Source organism: Ylistrum balloti, unplaced genomic scaffold, assembly GCF_031769215.1.
Source record: "Ylistrum balloti isolate Yb309-2 unplaced genomic scaffold, AGI_CSIRO_Ybal_v1 Utg370754, whole genome shotgun sequence".
NCBI lineage: Eukaryota > Metazoa > Mollusca > Bivalvia > Pectinida > Pectinidae > Ylistrum > Ylistrum balloti.
In genome coordinates, this window is record NW_026782443.1 from 176,797 (window position 1) to 190,051 (window position 13,255).

Sequence of the window (13,255 nt, forward strand, 5' to 3'; positions counted from 1 at the left end):
AAGTCTCAGTATACTTAGCACCAGATCTGCCTTACACAGGTTTACCAGTAAGTCTCAATATATCTAGCACCAGATCTGCCTTGCACAGGTTTACCACTAATCTCAGTATATCTAGCACCAGATCTGCCTTGCACAGGTTTACCACTAAGTCTCAGTATACCTAGCACCAGATCTGACTTACATAGGTTTACCACAGTATATCTAGCACCAGTTCTGCCTTAAACAGGTTTACCACAGTATATCTAGCACCAGATCTGCCTTACACAGGTTTACCACAGTATATCTAGCACCAGATCTACCTTACACAGGTTTACCACTAAGTCTCAGTATATCTAGCACCAGATCTGCCTTACACAGGTTTACCACAGTATATCTAGCACCAGATCTGCCTTGCACAGGTTTACCACTAAGTCACAGTATATCTAGCACCAGATCTACCTTACACAGGTTTACCACTAAGTCTCAGTATACTTAGCACCAGATCTGCCTTATGCTGTAAATTTCATTATTCCAGAGGAAAATTGTGAAAATCAGTGATGGATCTTGTGGGAACTATGACTTTCACTACAAATATATTCTTATTACTTTTATTAACAACCCCCTACCCCCCACAAAAAATAAATCAGTACACTTCACCATTCCCAGACAAAATCATGACCAATCACCATGGATGCCTGGAGGAGGAGAGACTTACTCAACCTTAGACAAACCACCGCAGCACATAATGTGACCTTTATCTACTCGGTCAATCTGATGACTGACTCCTATATGTCAAGGACAACCAGTCTGGAAAATAAGCCCAAGGGATGATATGACATGTCATCTACTGGTCAACTGGATCATAGTAGACCAGTCTATCAGATTTGACGCCTATGGTTGGACTGTCGCATGGTTAGGATGTTCTAATCAATATGTGGTCAGCTCTTGAAAGACCCATCAACCCAGTTTCCCAGGAAAAACTTATGTCCAGTTTTCCTAACATAAGAGAGGAGTTCAAATTCCATCTCCTAATATATTTGAATTGAAACTGTTATAAAGAATGGATTTCAAAACAATGAATGAATTAAAACATGCATTTGAAGTCTTTTTTTCAGATGAAGCAATACTACCTCTGTACTTTTTTCTATTCCAAAATTTCTTACAGATTTAACACTAATGTTAGTCAAAATTATGTGTGAGAGATAGGCCCAGATACAGTAACTTACAGATTTAACACTAATGTTAGTCAAAATTATGTGTGAGAGATAGGCCCAGATACAGTAACTTACAGATTTAACACTAATGTTAGTCAAAATTATGTGTGAGAGATAGGCCCAGATACAGTAACTTACAGATTTAACACTAATGTTAGTCAAAATTATGTGTGAGAGATAGGCCCAGATACAGTAACTTACAGATTTAACATGAATGTTAGTCAAAATTATGTGTGAGAGATAGGCCCAGATACAGTAACTTACAGATTTAACACTAATGTTAGTCAAAATTATGTGTGAGAGATAGGCCCAGATACAGTAACTTACAGATTTAACACAGTTAGTCAAAATTATGTGTGAGAGATAGGCCCAGATAACAGAATGTTAGTCAAAATTACAGATTTAACACTGAATGTTAGTCAAAATTATGTGTGAGAGATAGGCCCAGATACAGTAACTTACAGATTTAACACTAATGTTAGTCAAAATTATGTGTGAGAGATAGGCCCAGATACAGTAACTTATGAATGTTAGTCAAAATTATGTGTGAGAGATAGGCCCAGATACAGTAACTTACAGATTTAACACTAATGTTAGTCAAAATTATGTGTGAGAGATAGGCCCAGATACAGTAACTTACAGATTTAACATGAATGTTAGTCAAAATTATGTGTGAGAGATAGGCCCAGATACAGTAACTTACAGATTTAACACTAATGTTAGTCAAAATTATGTGTCAGAGATAGGCCCAGATACAGAAACTTATAGATTTAACATGAATGTTAGTCAAAATTATGTGTGAGAGATAGGCCCAGATACAGTAACTTACAGATTTAACATAATGTTAGTCAAAATTAGAGATAGGTCCAGATACAGAAACTTATAGATTTAACATGAATGTTAGTCAAAATTATGTGTGAGAGATAGGCCCAGATACAGTAACTTACAGATTTAACACTAATGTTAGTCAAAATTATGTGTGAGAGATAGGCCCAGATACAGTAACTTACAGATTTAACACTAATGTTAGTCAAAATTATGTGTGAGAGATAGGTCCAGATACAGTAACTTACAGATTTAACACTAATGTTAGTCAAAATTATGTGTGAGAGATAGGCCCAGATACAGAAACTTACAGATTTAACACTAATGTTAGTCAAAATTATGTGTGAGAGATAGGCCCAGATACAGTAACTTACAGATTTAACATGAATGTTAGTCAAAATTATGTGTGAGAGATAGGCCCAGATACAGTAACTTACAGATTTAACATGAATGTTAGTCAAAATTATGTGTGAGAGATAGGCCCAGATACAGTAACTTACAGATTTAACACATGAATGTTAGTCAAAATTATGTGTGAGAGATAGGCCCAGATACAGTAACTTATGAATGTTAGTCAAAATTATGTGTGAGAGATAGGCCCAGATACAGTAACTTACAGATTTAACACTAATGTTAGTCAAAATTATGTGTGAGAGATAGGCCCAGATAATGTTACAGTCAAAATTATGTGTGAGAGATAGGCCCAGATACAGTAACTTACAGATTTAACACTAATGTTAGTCAAAATTATGTGTGAGAGATAGGCCCAGATACAGTAACTTACAGATTTAACACTAATGTTAGTCAAAATTATGTGTGAGAGATAGGCCCAGATACAGTAACTTACAGATTTAACATGAATGTTAGTCAAAATTATGTGTGAGAGATAGGCCCAGATACAGTAACTTACAGATTTAACATGAATGTTTGTCAAAATTATGTGTGAGAGATAGGCCCAGATACAGAAACTTAAGATTTAACATGAATGTTGTCAAAATTATGTGTGAGAGATAGGCCCAGATACAAAATTAATGTTGTCAAAATTATGTGTGAGAGAGGCCCAGATACAGTAACTTACAGATTTAACACTAAGGCCCAGATACAGTAACTTACAGATTTAACACTAATGTTAGTCAAAATTATGTGTGAGAGATAGGCCCAGATACAGTAACTTACAGATTTAACATGAATGTTAGTCAAAATTATGTGTGAGAGATAGGCCCAGATACAGAAACTTATAGATTTAACATGAATGTTAGTCAAAATTATGTGTGAGAGATAGGCCCAGATACAGTAACTTACAGATTTAACACAAATGTTAGTCAAAATTATGTGTGAGAGATAGGTCCAGATACAGAAACTTATAGATTTAACACTAATGTTAGTCAAAATTATGTGTCAGAGATAGGTCCAGATACAGAAACTTGTAGACAGAGACAGGTTTTCAAGGCCATGTTGTTTACTACAGAGTATATATTGGTCTGACATTACATAATTGTTGCTTTATAATAACATGTTATTGTATCATGACACGGAACACTTCTGTTGAAGTACTGACCCTTATCTGGGACAATCCAAATTCACACAGACCTTGTTTTGTTCAATTTCAGACACCAAATAACAAAATAGATATTAATTATATTCCTTTCTGTAGTTAAAACATTCTTTCATTGTGCAAGTCAATAGATAGTATGTATCCCTTTATTTATCCTTGCAATCTTGTCCTTGCAATCAACTCAGCAGGAGAAAATTTTCCTCATTCTATATAGCATTAGTAAATGATATTGATGTCTCGGGTTCCATCCATTGAGAGCTCGGAGACACATGTGATAATGATCTATATAGTAACATTGCTATCCAAAAAAGGACATGGAAAACTTTGGCAAAATTTTGAGAAATACTTTTGTCCCGAGATCCACAGGACAATCTTATTCCTAGAGCTGGAACATTTCAGCACTGTAAAATATTCCTGCTGACACAGAGCTAATTTCTTTATATTTGTTGATATCAGTGGATATCAAAAACATTAATGACCTCTAAAACTTTCCGAAGATTTTTCGTTTCACAACAATTACCTTGTAATAAGTAGTGCCCCAACTCTCCCAAATTCACTCTATTTCCTTAATAGGGCCCCAACTCTCCCGAATTCACTCAATTTCCTTTATAGGGCCCCAACTCTCCCAAATTCATTCTATTCCCTTTATATGGCCCCGAATTCACTCTATTTCCTTTATAGGGCCCCAACCCTCCCAAATTCACTCTATTTCCTTTGTAGGGGCCCCAACCTTCCTAAATTCACTCTATATCCTTTATAGGGCCCCAACCCCCCCACCCAACCTTCCCAAATTAACTCCATATCCTTTAGAGGGCCCTAACTCTCCACCCAACCTTCCCAAATTCACTCGATATCCTTTATAGGGCCCCAACCCCCCACCTTACCTTCCCAAATTCACTCCATATCCTTTAGAAGGCCCTAACTCTCCACCCAACCTTCCCAAATTCACTCTATATCCTTTATAGGGCCCCTACCCTCCCACCCCAGGAGGCCAAGACCCATTGTTTATATGAACATCGTTTAAACTGGTTTCCCTTCACCCAAGAATGCTTCAGACCAAATATTGACAAAATAATCCAATAATGTCTGCTGGTGGAATTGGATTTTATAGAGTTAGTTATATTTTCACTATTAGGCCCTGCCCTTCCAGCCCAAGGGGACCTCGGTCTACTGTTTGAAGACAGTTAATTCCCCTTAACCAAAGTACCACTAGCTCCAGGATAGGAACCAAGTACCATGTACAAGCTCCTAGAGTCTAGGTCCCCTCTAGCCCAAGGGCACCTAGACCTACTGTTTAAAGACAATTGATTTCCCCTTAACCAAAGAATGCTTCACACCAAATTTTAGACAAAATCCAATTACTCTTAAAAGAGGAGTAGAAGTTTGAAGAATTTGCTCTATTTTCCCTATTGGGCCCTGCCCCTCTCAACCCTGGTGGCAAAGGCCCAACATTAATTCCAAACTGATTCCTCTTCACTTAAGAATGCTTCAAACCAAAGTTGGGCAAATTCCAATCATTCCTATAGCAAAAGTTGGATTAAGAGAATTTGTTCAAGATCCCCTTTTTGGCCCTGCCCTTCCTGTCCCAGGGGAACAAGACCTATCTTTATACTAAATTGATTTCCATTTGCCAAAGAATGCTTCACATCAAATTTGGGCAAAATCCATCCGTCCTTCTTGGGGAGGATTTCAAAGAATGTGTTCTATTCCTTTCTGATGATGGTGTAATGATGAGTTGGGATTAGAATGGCTACAAATTGATATTATTGTAATGTTATATAATGACACACCAGTAATGACAGAACACTAGTTTATGACCTACATCACTTGACAGATGTTGACACACTCTGTCTATTGTAATTTCATACACAAGTACAGGTCACTATGAGTACAAATGACAACAATACCACACTAGTACAACTTCCTAAATCAATGTCAAAACATTTGTTAATTTGATTAACAATGATTGAAGCATTACACAGACATGATGGCTATAGACTATGTTTATAACTTTATATTTACACCTAACAACCTTCCAATTCTGAAATTTTGTGTTCTATTAAGTTAGGTTAAGTTAATAATGGACGCAGGCAAAACAATGCCTCTATGTCCATATCTAAATTTGATTTACAATGGAATTGATATATCATACAATGAAGGAGGAAATATATCGTTACATAGTGACTTAGCAATTTATGGTTTTGAGAGATCAAATTATTGTTCATCATGAAAGATTGAGATATAGGTCTATTTATATTTCAGTGCTTAATATGGCATAACTTTCCTGGCTAAAACACCCCCTCCCTAGAAAATTGTATGCCCAAGGGCATTTATTAGAATAAATACAGTACAATGTGCCTGTGTATAACACATTCCTAAGTGGACAGAGCGGGACATGGTATGGTTGTTCTCAGCTTGCGAGTACAGATGTACAAAATTATCCATTACTACTTACACTAAGTGACAATAACTTGTCAAAAATCATAAGGATTTTCAACAAAATCAGTCAACTGTGACAAAGATAAATATGGCAGCCAGGACTTTGCTGGGTCAGTCAAGGATATATATTTATATACTGTACACACTGTTTCTGTGCAGTGCATGCTTTGGCTGTTGTGTATTTTACTGGTCGGTGATCAGTGATATTTTGAAGTATCCTGAATATAGGACGTTGAAACACTACAAACTTCAGTGGGAATATCAGCCCAAAACTCTAATTCTCTTCCTTGTAATTGTGTACATCTTGACATGTTTCCTCGTCTGTTCCCTGTATGTTATTATAGCGGTAAGTAAGAGCTTCCCCTAAAAGGTCAACACAAAATCGGCATGTTTATCCACATCTTTTGACTGATGGCAACATGATACATGTTCAACGAAGATTGTCACAAATAATACATATAAGAAGGAAACATAGTAAGAAAACAAAAGGGCACCAAAACACCAATATATTTACCAGAGAACAAGAGTGATACTTGTGCAACAGGTTTTGAAAACCCAATTTTGGATTTGGATATAATCATACAGCCAAATGAAGCATGTAATATCTGTTATAGGTGTCTAAGTATAAAGGTCTTGCACAAATTGTTTATACACATACATGAAACACAAATAGTGAGGTCACCTCAAAAATTGTTCAACTGTGACTTGTACAACACATGTACGCATAAAACGTATCACACTGAAACCATAAACATGGTAAATCCTACAGGTTTAATACAACGGTCAAGAAAACGAGTAATCATTCTATACTCAATGTTAGCAAGTACTGTGATTTTTGGTTGTTGGTTTTGTCACCGTAAGTATCTAGTCATCCAGGAAATACTTACAGACCCATACAAGAGGAAAGCCTTTTACCAGACTGGTCAAACACATCCAATACTTCTGGCAATGTTGGTCACCAGTGCTTACCTCACTGTGTGTGCTCTTGAAGGGTCTCTCTATGTAGTTTTATTGGTAGGTATACTAAATACTTATGTTTACTAAATATACAAGATATTTGTTAAGTCTATAGTTTTATCAAAAGATGGTTTTGGGGTTGGGGTCTGCAGTTGTATTCCATGAAGTTTATTGGTATGTAGTGTTATGGCTAATTATCTGCCCTTGAAGGGTAGCTCTATGTAGTTTCATTGCTTTGTAAATTTTAGGTTATTTATCTGCCTTAATATAGGGTAGTTTTGTGTACTTTCACTGGTTGGTGTCATCGGATGACCACGGTTTTAACAATTACTTTAAATGGACGACCAGGATTAAACATGAAAACATTATTAAAAGACATGGGGTTTAAGAAGTACACCATTATGTTGGGGTCTTAAGTTTTAATGGGTATATCATATTGTATTCCTTGATTTGATGAGTATATATTACATAGGTCTGTGTATTCATAGAACAATTGGTTTTTTTTTATTTATTGGTTAAAGTTTGTCCTTTTAAGAATTATTCATGTGCATTAATTTGCCTTGTTTACATTATCTTTTTCTTTCTTTTATAACAGCCATTATTCATCAGATGCTGGAGCCAAGTGAGAAGATATTGTCCAATCAAAATAAAGAGAAGAACTTTCTGCTTCTGCAACATTGCACGAAGAAAATTGTTCAAGATTCTTAAGTCAATACATGACACTCAAAGCAAATGGCAGCCACTCACAGCTGAAAACCTTGACCAACAGACAAAGACATGCATCATGCTTATAAAGAATGAAGCTTGTGCAACAATGAATTGCAGCCAGTTGGAGTATGCTTTGGTAGGTAGCTCTGCTGAGGGTCTGGGAAAGTCATATGTACTAGATCTCAAGAACAGTTACCGAGATCAATGGTGTCGTTTTCTGTTACGGTTCTTCTGTTGCTGCCTTCCATGTAATACTTCATTCTCATGCCTACATACAGACATAGATATCATTGTGAAATACAATAACAAACAATTGAAACCTGAAGGAAATTCAGTAGAACGATTGAGATTTCAGAGTAAAAGGCTTTCAACAGATACTTTCTCCAGTCTGTTTAACCTTGAGGAAAATGTTAATGCCCCTGGGTTTGCTAAAATTGTCCTGAATACAAAAATTTCAAGAACACTTGCTGCTCCATGGATGACGTTCTGTGTTTCTTCTGATAGGACTTATCTTTCATCATCTATGATCAGAAAAGCAGTGTTTGACTCAGTGAACTCTGTAGATGAAAAAAATCTACCTGCTTCACGCATATTTGGACCTTTTAAACATCCTCCCTACATACAACTGGAAACAAAAGGCCCAGCAGTAAAACTGACTCTGTCCCCAATAGGGCAAGCATGGTACTGGAACGAAAATCAAAAATTTGTTATCTTTGAGGCCGATCTTGTCTTTGGAATTCATTGTCATCAAAAATGGCCACAATGTGCACAGAACTGGTGTAATAGACAGCGTCTCTGGCCTTCTGCTGCAGATGTTGAATACCTATCGAAAAGTGGATATGTGCTGGTTGCAAAGTCACCCAAAACATCACAAGAGAATGACCTTGAATGGCTGGTGTCTTTCCCCCACTGCGAGACCTACCTTGGTCAACATGTACCACAAGTAGCAAAAGCTTGTTATCTTGCCTTGAAAATTATCCTTAAAGACCATCTTATGTACGTTTGTAAGTGCCTCAAAACATACCAGCTTAAATCTGTGCTCTTCTGGGAACTGGAAAAACATCCAGTGGAATTCTGGGAAATGGACAACATTGAAGAATGTTTTCTGTGTTTGTTTGACTCTTTTCAAGATTGTGTAAAGAGAAAAAACTGTCCTAGTTATTGGATAGAGAACCATAATTTGTTACATGACTGTGATGATCATGAGATAACAGAACTCTTGTTTGTCCTTAAAAGGATCAGATCAAATCCTGCACCATATATTGAAGATGTTGGCAGCATGTGGTGTTAACATTTTTACATGTCCTAGATATGATGAAATAACTTATCAATCCATACTCAGATGTCAATGTTTAGTTGTCATCTTTCAAGTGAATAAAAAATCAACCATGAAGGCCACTCCTTCTCACAATGTTTTGGCAACAAAAGTCCAAACTTTCACTTCTGATGACTCATTTTTGATTCCTTTTAAAAAGCGAGTTGTAGACCGTGGGATGAAAAATCAGCTTTATTTAAATAGACTGGATGATAAGAAATAAGTTTACCAGGATATATGGCTCATTTGAGTAAGAAAGGATCAAATGATGAAAACTAGAGTCTAACCCTTCAGAAAAGGTGTATACATTACATAAAACATAGCCACCGCTCTCCCATCATGACTTTGATTTTTCTCGTTCAAATGATGATTTCATGTAATACATACATGTGTATTTCCAGCCAACACTAAGTTAACTCAAGCGTCTCCGTGATTTAGTGATGTCATCAGAAACGGAAGTTTAGTTACATGTCCGATACACATGTCGCTAATTTCAGCTGTGCGAATTTTAGGTCGTATATTTGAATATTTTTTTTAGTAATATACTGGTCTTTCATCGGACAATTTTTGAATAAATCTTATTGTATTAACAAATTTCAAGTTAATTATGTATTTGTTTGATGGCAGTTCATGGACATTGCGTAGCTAGCGCAAAATGATTCTTAAGAAGTCCGAAACTAATGCACCAATGATATAATAAGGAGTCAAAATATGATAAAGGACCGATTGCAGAATGCGATTGGGCAGCATGGACAATAATATGGCGTGGTATTAGATAGGGTACGTAGATCCGAGAGGGACAGGTTTTCTAGCAAGACGTGAAGAACACATACATCACCATGTGTGGTAAAGGTTTTTACTTACCATGCTGCAGATGTGATCGGTCCAAGAAGACACAAGTTTTTCCCGCCAAAATATCCCAGAGTGCATTGCGGCACCCTGCAAATCGGTTGCATTGATACTATGCTTTAATTAGACCAGACTGATGCATCTTCTAATTATCACGAGATCTAGAAGAATAATCTACCAGAATTTTACTTCTCTTTTTCTAGATAACTATTTTGAGAAAGACCGTGCGTTGAGCAAAGTCTTAATTTAATACAACAGGCGGACAGGCTATGACTTACATGTTAACATCAATATCACTCTGAACTAAACACACATTGACAAAAGCACCTGAAATTCGTTGGGAGAACATGTCAATCATGATAATGAGATTTACTTATAAAATAGTTTCATCATGGCTGAAAGCCACTCGAAAAGAATAATTTTCAAATATATCTGATTCAAATGTGTTTAAATTTCACGGGGGTCCCTTTTCCCGTGCACGTTGAGAACAATAAACATTGCATTGAAATGAATGAATAAATAATTAGTATGGATGCCTATTCTAAAACAGCGTCGCTCAACCCGGATCCTCCGTAACTCTTTGAACATTTGAAAATAATTATATTCATTTTAAAATAAATTACAGCTTATTTGGAATGCTCTTCTTGTCAGCGTATATGTATGATATCCCTGAAGAAATGGCACAATGTAATTCATTGGGTATTGGCTGTAAGTCTTCAGAAAGAGTTAGACATTTCATTTTAATATTTTGTCTTGTCTGACTTTCTCGCTTGACATATATTGCTTCTGAATAAATTTTATTTGTTAATGGAATCAGTTAACATAAATGTAATTTCTCAACCTCATCTCTGTAAACATGCCGTTCCTTCCTGGTCACGATAAATCACAGATGCTTGAGTCAGATGTTTAATTTCAAAGGCACAAAAGATAGCCAAAGGTTTTGCGCTTAATCATTGATATGCAAGGTTATTCAATGCATGCACACTCGTTACAGGTTAAACTCTAGTTTTATTTCCGATACTTTTCTCTTTATCTTTTAGTTATATTAAAAGTATTTTTTCTCTTCATGTTGTAATGATTTCAGAAATACAATTAATTTATTCATTCATGTTTAGTGCTTACAGAAGTCAAACTTAATTATTCAGTATTTTTCATCAAATATAATTGATAATTTTAGTTAATATCTCAATCATATGACATTAGGTTGTGAGAAACACCTTTAAACATCACATTGTCACGAACGTGTAGTAGAGAGTACATATAACAATTTTTATTCAGGGTTAATATTTTTGTTTTGTTTATTAAGAATATTGTGTTAGTAGTTGACCACGCATTAGTCATTAAAACTTCTAGGTGACTCAGTTGATAAAACAAATGACAGATGACATCCGTTTGGTATCAGTGACGTATTAAAATCCCCTCTTGATAAATGATAAATTTCTGCTAACAGAACTCCACTGGGGTTTTCACGATAAATCTGACAAACAATGACCACCCAGAAGAAATTACGAACGTGTTATTTTATAGATAGTTTAAGGACGTAATAAGTACCCAAACGTAAGTAAAGACACACATACTCCACTTTTTGACACAACAGATTTTATGGACAACGCCTATTTCTGCTTTCAAAAATTAAGACACTTGTCCAGTTTTGTATAAAGCGATAAAATTATGCATGATCCGAGTGACAATATCGTCTTCGTATCTTAATCAAATAACATAAGAACATATGATGTACTGTAATTCAACATTCCCCGTGACAACATACACCCAAACACAGACTGACTGTGTGCGTAACTAACTTCCTTATAAGGAAACAGACGTAACATTCTTTCCGTGTGACCCCTGACCCCTGACCGAATTACTGAATGGGTCATTAAACTCTGTGTAGACTTTCGTGTCAGTCAATTAAGTCACGGTTACGTTGACACATTCCATCAATCAAAAATACACATTCGTGCACTGCTGACATACTCACTAATCCGGAAATCATGTCTTATAAATATTACTTACTTTTAACTTATATACTAGCAGAGACAACGTGATATATACGTTTCTGATACCAGGGACGTTAAACCAGAATAACTATCATTATTACACATCTCTTCATATGTCAATACACAAACGTCATCTTCAACTTTATTCTACAACAATTTTGAAACAAGATTCAATACATTAGAACAAATAGGTGAAATATATGGTTAATTAATGAAGATAATTGAGTAATTACAACCTGTGACTTACATGAAGATGTTTTTTGGATAACCTCGATCAACTTTACTGATATATATAGATCGGCACAAAACAATTGTAGTTTGTTATAAAATCAACAAACTCATTCCAGTATTGAAAACAGTGTCTGAATTTATAATCTGTAACACTGATATAAAATTTATAAAACTTATATTTGAGTGAATTTTACAAATACTTTGTAATCTTGGAATCAATTTAGGCCGTTTGATTCTGGGAAACTACAGGTGTGTATATGGTTGAAGGGAAGTAACTCGTGTAATTAATAGGAACTTTTCCTAGTGCAACTTGATCAAATTCAATGCCACATCAACAAGGAGAAACATGACTAAATTGACCTCAAAATCATACCTATGTAGTTCAGATATTTGTCTCCGAGAGCCACGATGTAGAATCACACCTAAGTAGTTCTAATACAGGTCTCCGAGAGTCAGGATGTAGAATCACACCTAAGTAGTTCTAATACAGGTCTCCGAGAGTCAGGATGTTGAATTACACATAAGTAGTTCTAATACAGGTTTCCGAGAGTCAGGATGTTGAATCATGCCCATGTAGTTCAGATATAAGTCTCTTGAGAGCTTCAATGTAGAATCATACCTAATCTAGTTTAGAAAAAGGTCTCCGAGAGCCTTGATGTAGAATCATACCTATGTAGTTAAGATATTGGTCTCCGAGAGCCACGATGTAGAATTCTACCTATGTAGTTCAGATATAGGTCTCCAAGAGCCACGATGTAGAATCATACCTATGTAGTTCAGATATAGGTCTCCGAGAGCCACGATGTAGAATCATACCTATGTAGTTCAAATATTGGTCTCCGAGAGCCACGATGTAGAATCATACCTATGTAGTTCAGATATAGGTCTCCGAGAGCCATGATGTAGAATCATACCTATGTAGTTCAGATATTGGTCTCCGAGAGCCACGATGTAGAATCATACCTATGTAGTTAAGATATTGGTCTCCGAGAGCCACGATGTAGAATCATACCTATGTAGTTCAGATATAGGTCTCCGAGAGCCATGATGTAGAATCATACCAATGTAGTTCAGATATAGGTCTCCGAGAGTCACCATTGTTGGCAGCAAAGGCTATATCAGAGGATCAAAGAAACCTACCACATAATATAAAGACATGTACAAACAAGAAGATAATGACCCAGCT

General features: G+C 36.0%; 1 protein-coding gene across 1 annotated transcript; it reads left to right on the top strand.

The window, feature by feature from the left end:
- Positions 1 to 7,561: 7,561 nt before the first annotated feature.
- LOC132558082 (uncharacterized) lies at positions 7,562 to 8,968 on the top strand (the record flags this gene model as incomplete). Its single annotated transcript, XM_060222606.1, has 1 exon — positions 7,562 to 8,968. A coding segment is annotated over one exon (1,407 nt), but the record flags the coding sequence as incomplete, so codon positions are not given.
- Positions 8,969 to 13,255: the final 4,287 nt, after the last annotated feature.